The 13,867-nt window shown below is 40.3% G+C and overlaps 1 protein-coding gene across 1 annotated transcript in view; it reads left to right on the forward strand.

Moving 5' to 3' along the window:
• The window catches only part of HDAC9 (histone deacetylase 9), an 875,224-nt gene extending 861,682 nt beyond the window's left edge, over positions 1–13,542 (forward strand). Inside the window, exon 15 of the mRNA XM_073581439.1 lies at positions 9,716–13,542. Within this exon, the coding sequence (XP_073437540.1) occupies positions 9,716–9,769 (54 nt within the window). The 3' untranslated portion in view covers positions 9,770–13,542. The remainder of the gene's footprint in view (positions 1–9,715) is intronic.
• The last annotated feature ends 325 nt before the right edge of the window (positions 13,543–13,867 follow it).

Raw genomic sequence — 13,867 nt, forward strand, 5'->3', positions numbered from 1 at the left:
CCATGCTTCAGTTCTCCCCCAGGAGCCCCCCAAAATCATGCCTGCCTCGGCCCCAGTCCCTCAGTCCTGCTCAGCTCTGGTGCTCTTACCTGGAGCAGGCAGGGCAGGCCAGACCAAGAGGATCCATCCACTGTCCGGACATTCCTGAGCTGCAGCATTTAGTTATGGGGCACAGCACACAGTGACTTCACAGACACACACTGATGCTGTGGCTGCAGCCACTGTCTGTGACAGTCAGTCTGTCTCCTCCTCTCCTCCCCCACAGTGGCAGCGCAGCACAGCACTGATGCTGATCTCACCTCAGGGCTGATTCCTCTGCACCGGCGCTCACACTCTCAGGACCCACTCCTGCCGCCTCCTGCAGTGCTGCTCTCTTCCTTGCGCCTCGGCTCCGTGGCGCTCCACATGGTAAATTTGAATAGGCAAATAATTAGCCATACCTCCCAACTTTTGAAGGGAAAAAGGGACAAAGGCTGCTGTGTGCGCAGCTGCAAATTTTAGGCCACACCCCAACCACACCCATTTTGTGACTAGTTACACCCATGTCCACGCCCAACCACACCCATTTAGCACTGCTGATCACACTGACTGGTACTAGGGGCATAGTGGCTGGCATTATGGGCACAGTGGCTGGTACTGTGGGCACACTGACTGGTACTAAGGAAAAGAAAGAAAGAAAACATAGTGAGAGAAAAAAGAAAATAGAAAGAAAGAAAGAAAGAAAGGAGAGCGAGAGAGAAAGAACAGAGAGAAGAACAGAGAGAGAACAGAGAGAGAAAGAAGAAAGAACAGAGAGAGAAAGAGGGGAAAGAAAGAACAGTGAGAGAGAGAGAAAGAGGGGAAATAAAGAAAGAAAGAACAGTGTGAAAGAAAGAACAGAGAGAAAGAAAGGGAAAGAAAGAAAGAAAAGAAAAATAAAGGGGAAATAAAGAAAGAACAGAGAAAAAGAAAGAAAGAAAGAGAAAGAAAAAACACAGAGAAAGAAAGCGGGGACAGAAAAAAAGAGCAGAGAGAGAAAGGCAGAAGGGAAAGAAAAGAGAACAGAGAGAGAAAGAAGGGAAGGAAAAAAAGAACAGAGAGAGAAAGAAAGAGGGGAAAGAAAGAACACAGAGAAATCGGGGACAGAAAAAAAGAACTGAGAGAGAAAGAAAGAGGGGAAAGAAAGAACAGAGAGAGAACAGATAGAAAGAAATAATAGAAAGAGAGAAAAAAGGGGAAAGAAAGAACAGAGAGAAAGAAAGAGGGGAAAGAACAGAGAGAGAAAGAAAGAACAGAGAGAGAGAAAGAAAAGGGAAAGAGAACAGAGAGAAAGAAAGAGGGGAAGGAAAAAAAGAACAGAGGGAGAGGGAAAGAAAGAATAGAGAGAGAGAGAAAGAAAGAAAGAAAGAAAGAAAGAAAAAGAAAGAAAAAGGAAAGAAAGAACAGAGAGAAAAAGAAAGAAAGAGGGGAAGAAAGAACAGAGAGAGAGAGAAAGAAAGACAAAATGAAAGAAAGAAAGAACAGAGAAAGAAAGAGGGGAAAGAGAGAAAGAACAGAGATAGCGAGAAAGAAAGATGGGAAAGAAAGAACAGAGACAGACAGAGAAAGAACAGAGAGAGAGAAAGAAAGAAGTAAAGAAAGAACAGAGAGAAAGAAAGAAAGAAAGAGAGGGGAAAGAAAGAACAGAGAGAAAGAACAGAGAGAGAGAAAGAAAAAGAGAGGGAAAGACAGAACAGAGTCTGAGAAAGAAGCAGAGAGAGAAAGAAATTCTATAAAGTTACTATAGCAGCCCGGCTCCCATTGTAATGCCCACCTGAGCCTCCCGGTGCAGGACATATCATGATCCACACACATGGCCGGCATCCCTGATTCCAAGGCAATCCTGCTGTCTACGGTGTCGGAGGAGGACATGGTGATGGATCTGAAGCATTCCTGGTTCTGTCACAATCGCCTCATGAAATTACCTCATTTCCGGTCAGCTTCCAGCACATCACTTCTGGTGGAATGTCACGTACGAGTTTTAAAGTGCTCCTCGGGGCTCTGCCGTGTACTCCTGTGTCGGTGGGAAATGCCCACTTTGTATGCCTCACACACACTTGGCTCCACTCCGTACATCCATTGCACATATGGCTCCACTTCGTACACACACGGCTCTGCATACCCCATACACACGCGGCTCCGCTCCGTACACCAAGTACACACACGACTCTGCTCCGTACACATGTGGCTCCGCTCCCCACACCTCGTACACACGTGGCTCCGCTCCGTACACCTCGTACACACGTGAATCCGCTCCATACACCTCGAACACACGCGACTCCGCTCTGTACACCTCATACACACGTGGCTTCGCTCTGTACACCTCGTACATACATGACTCTGCTCTGTACATCTCATGCACACGTGGCTCCACTCCGTACACCTCGTACACATGCGGCTCCACTCTGTACACCTTGTACACACGCGGCTCCGCTCTGTACACCTCGTACACACGCGGCTCCGCTCCGTACACCTCGTACACACGTGGCTCCGCTCCGTACACCTCGTAGAATCATAGAATCATAGAATCATAGAATCGTAGAGTTGGAAGGGACCTCCTGGGCCATCTGGTGCAACCCCCTGCTCAACGCAGGATTCGCTAAATCATCCCAGTTAGATGTCTGTCCAGCCTCTGTTTGAAGACCTCCATTGAAGGAGAACTCACCACTTCTCGTGGCAGCCTGTTCCACTCATTGATCACTCTAACTGTCAAAAAGTTTTTTCTAATATCTAATCTGTGTCTCCTCCCATTCAGCTTCATCCCATTGCTTCTAGTCTTTCCTTGTGCAAATGAGAATAAAGTTGATCCTTCTACAATGTGACAGCCCTTTAGATATTTGTAGACAGCTATTAAGTCTCCTCTCAGTCTTCTCTTTTGCAAACTAAACATTCCCAAATCCTGCAACCTTTCCTCATAAGACAGGGTTTGCAGACCGGTCACCATTCTGTTCGCTCTTTTCTGAACTTGCTCCAGTTTGTTGATGTCTTTTTTAAAATGTGGTGCCCAAAATTGGACACAATATTCCAGATGAGGTCTGACCAAAGAGGAGTAGAGGGAAATAATTACTTCACGTGATCTAGACTGTATGCTTCTGTTAATACATCCTAGAATTGCATTTGCCTTTTTTGCTGCTGCATCACACTGTTGACTCATATTCAGTCTGTGATCTATTAGTATACCCAAGTCTTTTTCACATGTGCTGTCACTTAGCCCTATTCCTCCCATTCTATATATGCTTTTTTCATTTTTATTGCCCAGATGTAGTACTTTGCATTTCTCCCTGTTAAAAACCATTCTGTTAGTTGCTGCCCACTTCTCCAGTTTATTTAAATCTTTTTGAATCCTCTCTCTCTCTTCTCTAGTATTAGCTATCCCTCCTAGCTTTGTGTCATCAGCAAATTTAATCAGTTTACCCTCAATTCCTTCATCTAAATCGTTGATAAAGATGTTGAACAATACAGGGCCCAGGACAGAGCCCTGTGGTACCCCACTTGAGACATTCTTCCAACTGGATGTGCAGCCATTTACGACCACTCTTTGGGTCCGATCACTAAGCCAGTTATGAATCCACCTAACAGTTGCCTTGTCCATTCCATACTTAGTCATTTTTTCAATAAGGATTGTATGAGAGACTTTGTCAAATGCTTTGCTGAAGTCAAGATATACTATATCTACAGCATTTCCTTGATCCACCCAATCAGTAATACCATCATAGAAGGAAATTAAATTAGTCTGACATGACTTATTAGTTACAAACCCATGCTGACTCTGTTTAATCACTTCATTCTTATCCAGGTATTGACATACATGTTGTTTAATAATTTGTTCAAAGATCTTTCCTGGTATAGAAGTCAGACTCACCGGCCTATAGTTGCCTGGGTCCACCTTCTTCCCCTTTTTGAAGATAGGAACAACATTTGCTCTTCTCCAGTCTTCTGGCACTTCTCCTGTTCTCCAAGAATTTTCAAAAATTATGGAGAGGGGTTCAAAAATTTCTTCTGCTATCTCCTTCAGTACTCTGGGGTGTAATTCATCTGGACCTGGAGACTTGAATTCATTTAGGTTAGCTAAGTGTTTCCTCACTATCTTTCTGTTTATAGATATCCTGGATTCTTCTATTCCCTTAATAGGACAGTGAATTACAGTTGATGTTACATTTCCTTTCTGAGAGAAAACAGATGCAAAATAGGAATTGAAAAGTTCAGCCTTCTCAACATCCTGTCTTACCATTTCATCATTTTCATCCTGTAAAAATCCTATAGCATCTTTGACTTTTCTTTTACTTTTGACATATCCCCAAAATCCTTTATTATTGCTTTTGACATCTCTTGCAAGCCTCAATTCATTTTCAGCTTTAGATAATCTGATTTGTGCCCTGCAGGTTCTGCAGACAGCATTATATTCTTCTTTAGATATGCCTCCCTCTTTCCATTTTATAAACATTTTTTTCTTCCTTTTTAGCATGTGCTTAAGTTCTGTGTTCATCCATCCTGGTTTCCTTAAATGCTTCCTATTCTTCCCTCTTTTCGGAATTGTTAACAACTGTGCTTTGAGAATTTCATTTTTCAAGATTTCCCATCCTTCCTGGACATTTTTGTCTTTAAGGATATCCAGCCATTGGATCCCTCCAATTCTCTTTCTGAATCCCTTAAAATCTGCCTTTCTGAAATCTAACCTTGACGTCTGAGTCTTCACAGGTCTTCCGCCTCTAGTTATCCAAAATTCTAAAATTGCATGGTCGCTACCTCCTAGGGTCCCAGCCACTTTTACCTCCTCAACCATTTCCTCCCTGTTTATAAGGATTAGATCCAAGGTAGCAGTTCCCCTTGTTTTCTCCTTTACCTTTTGGAAGATAAAGTTGTCAGCAAGAGAGGATAAGAATTTCCTTGACCTGTTACTTTTGCCTGAGATAGATTCCCAACAAATGTCTGGATAGTTGAAATCTCCCATGACAACTATGTCATATTTTTTGGAGAACTTGGCCATTTGATGCATAAAGAGTTCATCCATATCTTCAGCTTGCACAGGCGGCCTGTAGTAAATGCCTACAATGGTGTCCTTTCCATTGTTCTGTCCTTATATTCTTACCCAAACAGTTTCCACAGAACTCCCAGTCTCTGAAGCTTCAATCTCTGTGCAGATATACGCATTTCTAACATACAATGCGACACCCCCTCCTCGTTTATCAAGTCTGTTTCTTGCAAATAAGTTGTATCCTTCTAGTCTTGTATTCCAATCATGTGTATTGTCCCACCAAGTTTCAGTGATTCCAATGACATCATATTTCTTTTCCTGTGTTAGTAGTTCCAATTCTCCTTGTTTGTTGCCCATGCTTTGTGCATTAGTATAGAAACATTTTAGTTTGTGATTGGTTTCTCTTTCTCCAATATTTTTATTAATTAGATTCTTTCGTCTTTGTTCTTCCTTTCCACTTCTAATAGCAGAGTTCTCAATAGCATTTGTCAGGTGTATGGCTTTTTCTGGTCTTTTGCTTCCCTTCCCATGTTGTTCTAGTTTAAAGCTCTCCTTACAAGTGTAGCAAGGCGACTTCCAAATACCTGCTTTCCAGTCTTCGTAAGGTGCACCCCATCTCTAGCAAGTAGTCCATCGTATAAGTAGTTCACTCCGTGATCCAGAAATCCAAATCGTTGCTGACGGCACCATCGACGTAGCCAGTTGTTCACCTGCAGAATCTTATTCCACCTCCTTGTTCCATGGCCATCCACTGGGAGGATGGAAGAGAAGATCACCTGCGCTCCCAGTTCTTTCACTTTCTTGCCTAAGTCTTCAAAGTCTCTGCAGATGGTTTCCAGGTCGTTTCTTGCGGTGTCATTTGTCCCCACATGTAGTAGCAGGAATGGGTAGTCATCTGTAGGTCTGAAGAGTCCTGATATCCTGTCAGACACATCTTTAATTTTTGCACCTGGAAGACAGCACATTTCTCTTGAAGTTATATCCGGTCTGCAGATAGCGGCCTCTGTTCCTCTCAACAGGGAATCCCCCATGACCACCACTCTCCGTTTCTTCTTCACAACATTTTTCTTTCTCCATCCAGGAGGACTCTGAAGGCTTACAAGGTTGCTGTTTGTTGGCAAAGTCTTATCCTGATGTATTTCTTCATCGTTTTCCTGCGTGAGAGCCTGGTACTGGTTTCTGAGCAGTATGGGTGCTGACTGCCTCCTGATCCTCCTGCTTCTCTGGGTCACATGTCTCCATTCCTTTGTTTCTTCAGGTGCACTTCGAATTTCTTCTCGTTCTGTAACATGAAGAGATAATTCTGTTCTGTCCAAGAACTCTTCACCTTCCTTAATGAGCTTCAACGTAGCTAACCTCTCTTCGAGATTTTGCAACTTTTCCTCCAACAGGGTCACAAGCTTGCATTTGTGGCATGTGAAGTTTGGCTTTTCCACTGGTAAATCTGTGAACATGTAGCAAGAAATGCAGCTCACCAAATGGCTCCTGGCCTCTTCCATCTTGAGATTTCTTAAAAACGATGAAAGATGAGCCAAAATTCCAATTTCCTCTTTTCAGCTGCAACGGCCAAAACCCAGTGATCATTGAGCTCGCGGAGACTCTTCACTTATCCCAGAAGGCACTGGGAATATGCAAACGATCTCCTCAAGACTCTTCCCCTGGTTTTCCGATTTCCTCTTTTCAGCTGCAACGGCCAAAACCCAGTGATCGTTGAGCTCGCGGAGACTCTTCACTTATCCCAGAAGGCACTGGGAATATGCAAATGATCTCCTCAAGACTCCGTACACCTCGTACACCTCGTACACACGCGGCTCCGCTCTGTACACCTCGTACACACGCGGCTCTGCTCCGTACACCTCGTACACATGTGGCTCCACTCCGTACACGTCGTACACACACGGCTCCGCTCCCTACACCTTGTACACACACGGCTCTGCTCCGTACACCTCGTACACACACAGCTCCGCTCCGTCCACCTCGTACACACACGGCTCTGCTACATCCACACTGTAAAACCTTCCTGACCCCACACAGAAACTTTACCTCATCCAGCAGCATGACAACCAGCACAGCGGAGTCTGCAGCAGAGTGCAGACAGACACGGAGCCTGAGGCCCCTGATCATGTGACCCCTGACTTCTCCCCTCTCACAGGTCCTGTGCGCACATAACACACAGCCCAGCCACATAGACACAGAGGCCCCTGATCATGTGACCCCTGACTCCTCCTCTCTCACAGGTCCTGTGCGCACAAGACACACAGCCCAGCCACACACTTGGGAGCCATGAATTAGCCATGTGGTGCTGGAGGGGCCCCCTCTCCCCCGGGGCCCCCATTCAATGAACGGGCTGCATGGGCGGTAGGTCCACCCCTGATCTTTCTTTCAATGAAAGGACTTTTTTTCTGTGTGTCTGTGTTTTCTTACAATGTGACTATGGGGTTAGTAATGGGGGCGTCTTATTGATTTTGCATTATTGTGATTTTACACTACCGCGGCTACTGAATTACCGGCTTTTCTTCTATCTATCTATGTAATATATATACATATATACAGTACATGTGTGTATATGTATTTTATATGTATATATCTATTCTATCTATGCTATTGTGACCTGACACGCTGTGATTTTACTGAACGCGGCACATGAATTACCAGCTTTTTTTTCTATCTTTTGCCGACTTTTTCCGGTCTTTTCGGTGTTACCGATCACGAATCCAAATGTACCATATTCGTGCCAAATTTATGTTTGACGATCATTTTCCGAACATATTCGCTCATCTCTACTCATGAGTACTGTCCACAGTAATACACAGCCAATCTTCAACTTCCAGCATCGGAATTACAGGTAATCTCAGCAGTATAACCCCTTAAATGCCTGGTCAATAGTGTCCCAACATTTAAAGTGTTTGACAAAGAGAGAATGCACCCTCTAACAGACTACTGATCCTCTTAAAATGTGATTGCAAATTGATGGGTTATAATGGCATCCCAAGGCCTAACAGTGGCCCACATGTCTGCCATTTGTATCTGTCTATTCAGCCTTACAGAAGCATGGCTTAGTACAGTCTTTTTTTCTTTATGCTCTTTGTAAATGTCCTGTTCAGGTGGATACCAGGCACGATATGCAGAAACCTCTAAACCTGCTCCTGAAAGAGTAGCATGTACTAGTTTTACTGACATAGATAACCTTGTTTAATTTACCTATTTGTCATACCATTGACACTTTATGGGAATTCCCGTAGCTAAATATCACTCTGGTTGTTTAATACATTCATAGGAATATCAACTCCCAGAATAATAATCAGAGTCCTGATTAGAGTTGAGTGAATTTTTCAAAAATTCAGTTCTGATTGCCATTGGCGGTGAATATTGTTTTTGCAATATTCACTGAAAACAGCCGAATGTCATTCAAGTCAATGGGCATTGAAATGAATGAATATGTTCGGAATCGATCGTCAAACATAAATTCGGCATGATTAAGGTGCCAATATGGCACGAATATGGCAAATTCAGATTCAGCAAAGAACATATTAATAATAATAATAATAAATTTTATTTTTATAGCGCCGACATATTCCGCAGCACTTTACATTTCAGAGGGGATTTGTACAGACAATAGACATTACAGCATAACAATAATCACATACAGTAGATTATAACAAACAACAAGAGGAGTGAGGGCCCTGCTCGCAAGCTTACAGTCTATGAGGAAAGAGGTAGACACGAAAGGTGGGTGGTAACAGTTGCTCTGATTGTATGGACCAGCCATAATGTTAAGTGTGTAACAGTACAGACACAGAGGGCTAATGGATGCATAAAGCATGTGGGACATGATGCTGGGAACCTGGTTATGGTAAAACTTTTGGCTCTGCCACACAGGGATAGGTTAGGTTAATGTGTTGAGGCGATAGGCCAGTCTGAATAAATGCGTTTTCAGGACACGCTTAAAATTGTGGGGATTGGGGACTAATCGTATTGACCTGGGAAGTGCATTCCAAAGAATTGGCGCCGCACGTGTAAAGTCTTGGAGACGGGAGTGGGAGGTTCTGACTATTGAGGATACTAACCTCAGGTATACATATTCGCTCAACTCTAATCCTGATGCTCCTTTGCTCGCCTATATTTTCTATGTGTTAAGAGATTTACAAATTGTATTTGCTGGAGTTTGTTTGCTTGTTTTGTTTCATTATTTAATCTCCTAGATGCTGTTAATATTCTGTATACGTTCTGTCTAATTCAGCAGTGGTTTTTGCATTGAACCAATAAATGTACTAACATGAAACGAAAAAATGTGATGTATTTGGACTAAAATACTCCAATACTCACAGTTCTAATTATGAACAATCACAATATTTGCCGGAATTTTAGATTAGAGCGATTCAAATCAAACTGTCAGCACTCCGTTCAATTGTGGTGTATGTGGGAAATAACAGCCAAGGGAAAGAAATCCTGGCACTTGCATGTTGATTAATGCTCGTTTAATGGACATTTCAGCCCATCCCTGGCTTTTGTCAATTGTCAAAAGACAATTTTGTCAAAAGACAATTGACAAAAGTCTGGGATGGGCTGAAACATCCTGAGTGGACTTCCATTAAATGAGCATTAATCAATACGTGAGTGCTGGGATTTCTTTCTATTTGCTGTTAATTTTAGATTAGATCTGATTTTTCATTTAAAATCATAACAAGGAATAACAATGTCATCCCTTCTTTCTATGTGTAGCACCGCATTTTCCACACTCAAGAGGAGAACTTGCAGCCTGCTCGCATTCTTTAAGTGGAGGACACTCTTTCTCAGTGTCTTAATTTATAACCACTCCTTAAAATCACAAGTCTCTTTGGAATATATTGTCCCAATTCCTCCACTCATTCTGAAGATTTCAGCTACCTTGGGACATCATCCTCCTGCTAACAAAGACAGCTTCTTTTTATAGAACGGAGACCTTCAATGGATTATCAACCAGCACTTACACCTGTACCTTTAACCTGAAAAGCCTTCATTTTTGATCTACTCTCTTCACAAAGACTATTTCCGCATGACTTGACATTTTCATAATAGACTTTACATTTTATATCCTTTGTGTGACATCCGCCAAATTATTTCAAAACTTGTGACCAGAGCCCTCTACTTACACTGGTTTATTTTCCTCACTGTTAACAAAAAAAGATAATTGACAATTTATAGGCCAATTATAAATTGTTTTATTTATACTTATTTATTGTCATTTATTGTTCCCTATAATTTTCATGTATGCCATCATTATAATGCATGCATTGTTAGACATATGGAAGTTAATATTACAAAAAGAGGAGTCACAGAAACAATTTTATTAAAGACATTGTACGCAATGAGAATTTTTTTGGATTAAGTGGTTGTCCACTAATTGGACAACCCCTTCTCAAGCCGTATGTTTGCCCCCAGGAAAATAATAACACTTATACTCAGCTTAGGGGCTGGCAATATTGTTATATCATGCAATTGCTGGAAGATGGAAGAGAGACAACAACACTGCTGGAATGGCAGGTACCGGAGGCGAGTATAGGTGTTTCTATTTTACTGGGGCAAACATACGGTTTGGGATAGAGTTGTCCAAGTAGTGGACTACCCCTTTAAAGAAGTTCCCTAATGAAAATTTGTTGTTAAGCCTGCCATTGTATCCCTACAGAGCAACAGGTGAAATAAAGCATTATCATAAGAAAATGACCAGTTGTGAAAATCAGATTGCTTTGTGTTTAATATATTTCTTTTTTTTATTTCTTTTTCCTGTTTTCAGAATAAACAACTAGAAATTTTGCCTTTTTCACACTGGATACTGACACTTTTTTAGATTCAAACTTTCTATTGTTTCAGGAAACAACACATGTACCTAGCCACAATGGTCAAATCCTAACCCTAGCTTTTGTATTGAAGTGTCTAATGAGACTGTGAAAAGGTCATTGTGAAGGGAGGGAAGCAGGGTCAGTTGTGTCATTACGTTTTCTGAATCCTTTTCTGATCTTGTTTCATCAGCTGTGTGTAAAGGTGCTATCTCTCATTGTAATCCTGCTATAAACTCTTCCTGAAGGAAAATAAGATTGAGTCTAAATAGTCTTTGTAGGATTGAGTCTAAATAGTCTTTGTAGCCAGTGTGAAAACTGTAATATCACTAATTATTATTATTATTGTTATTGTTATTATTATTAAAAGCGTGGTATGAGCCCATCCCCCCAAAAAATGATTTAAACAGCAGGTCATTTTCTGACAATATTTCTCTTTTAATATAGTGGGCTAGCCATGTAATGCACAGAGGTCCCTCTAAAGTGAAAGACTCTCTTTGCAGCCAGTATTCAAACAAGACTAGCTAATCTTCAAGGGTACTCCAATTATCAACTCGGAATTACCAAATATGGCATTTGAAGTTGGGATTGGCAAACTAGGCATCCATTTTATATAAGTTATGAGTTACTATCATTAACAATTGCCAGTTAGTCCAGACATTTTATCAGGTTCTGCCAAGAATATGTTTTGACTTTCTGTTTGCTGTATGTATTTGTACACAATAAAGACTGATTGTAGTCAAATTCACACCATGACTAAAGTTGAGCAAATCGATTCATAAGACCCTGGCCTTGCGAACCTCCACATATGTGCTTAGATCCCTGGTGCCTCTTCTAATTGGTAGGTGAAGCATAATGTCATTGGAGTAGCATGAGGCACTAATGATGCTGCACCAGGAATGCCGATCAGAGTAGGTGCTGGTGATATCAGAATGTAGAGAGATTCAATGGTCTTCTATACAACAGTCATGGACTACTTAGGTGGCCGATGGACCAAGGTCCTACAAATTGTTTTGCTCATCCCTTGCTATGACCAATAACTATTAGTAATTGATAGCAAATGCTTTGGTTACCTGTATTTTAGGACTGCTGATTTACTGCACCGTATGACTACATGTTTCATATAAACTAACGGTGGAGACTCTTAGAAATATTTATGTCCATTTCAAAGTATTTCAAGCTCCATATACAAAAAGCAAATCTGTGCTGAGTCTCTCATTAGTAAAATTTAAAATGATAATCATCTATGTGTAGGATATGCCTTTTTTATGTCAATTTCAAGAATATGCCATATTTTCAAAAGTTTGTCTTGCAAGGCAATTAATATCTCAAGTTCATCAATAGGAGTCACAGATAAAGAGCTCGACTCAATCCAAGCATCGCACATTGGAGTCAATGGTCATCTATTTGAGCTCACTCTGTTACTGTGTATGAGAGATAAAGAAAAAGAGATGATTGTTTCTCCTTCATTATGGAAAGTGATTGTGCATATATGGCATGCAGTTTGTATAGAACATAGAAAAAAGAAGGATTCCAGGGGGTTCCCGGCTCCGTCAATTGCCCACCATTGCACCAGTTGATAACAAGGTTTCCAAATATCAGAAAGTGTCTTAAAATGGCATCTGTTCTTTTTTATTATATTCATTTTTTGTAAGTGTTTTGTAGTAATGCATTAGCATACATAACCTGTAAGTCATTTTTGCTTTGCCTTTTCTAAATAAAACAAATGCAGTATACCTCATTTAAGAATATGTGTTACTGTTTATAGGCATACCCTATTTTCTGCAGAGAAAAATGCCTTGTGACTTACTGACATTTTTTTTTACAATTATGCATACATAAATGCCAATTGGCATGCTGAACCTCGATGAAGGTTTTAAAACCAAAAATGATCAACTTTCAGCATGAGCAGTTTTGCTAGTGACGAAGCCGGTAGATAAAAGTTAAATATAAAATTCAAGTATTTATAATAAAAAGCTGCTAAGGTCAGAAATACATTATGTATAGTAGTGTGTGCATTTAGGTTCAGGCAAACATATCTTTGTCCTGGAAAGGTACACATAGACATACATATTTATATATTATGAAAGAGATGAGCAAATGTTCTATACCACTGCTACAATAGGTTTACAATTTTAAATACTTTTTTTACTGTATGATTTTTCAGTAATACATTGTAAAAAAAGAATGTCAAAACATGTTTTTGGCTTTCTTCATAAATATATTAGAAAAAAAAACAATAATTTTAAAGCTTTTTAAAAAATTTTTTGTTTTATGCTAAAGTATATAAAATGAAAAATACTGCTTCAAAACACTTTACGCTGAAAAAAAGTTCAGCTTTTTGAAATATTTAGCTCCTCTCTAAATTCATAATTACATTTTTTCATATTGAATAAGCTTGAATGTTGGGTTTAATGAAGAATGTTTGATTTTGTGTAAATAACAATATGAATCAAATGAAATTGAAAACTATATTTATTTTTATTGTTAGTCAAATGTAGAAAAAAAAAGATCTTTAGATCATGACAGAGACGAGATAACATGATTAAAGGTTAACCTAATTCAAATAATATTTTACTTTGGTACCCATGTATATTACCATTTAATCCAATGTATTTATTTTCACCACTAGTGGTGATTTTGTGTTTTATTTTGTACATAGATTATGTTGGTATGTTTCATTTTTACTTTATGTTATTTTATTCTTTTCACAAATAAAGTTTTTGTTCCTTTTTTTATTGTGTTCCTTTTTTGTGCTGAAAGCTAAGAGCCATGTTCTTACTTGTTATTAACTATATATAAACACTAAATCTAACATAAAATATAGATTTTGTGCTTTATTATTGAGTTTGCCTGATCAGAGAAGATGACTTGAACTCTAAAGCCACCTATTTAAAGTAGCAAAACTGACTGTTAGGATTACTATTTCCAATAAGTGGCACTAGAGTTCAACTCATCTCCTTCTCTGAAGAGGCAATTTGCATATTTAATTTCCCAGAGGGGCATGCATGGCATATATGTCTTCTCTGATATGCTAAGCCTGGCTTGTCACTCTCCA

Source organism: Dendrobates tinctorius, unplaced genomic scaffold, assembly GCF_039654945.1.
Source record: "Dendrobates tinctorius isolate UK_male_01 unplaced genomic scaffold, ASM3965494v1 ptg000070l, whole genome shotgun sequence".
NCBI lineage: Eukaryota > Metazoa > Chordata > Amphibia > Anura > Dendrobatidae > Dendrobates > Dendrobates tinctorius.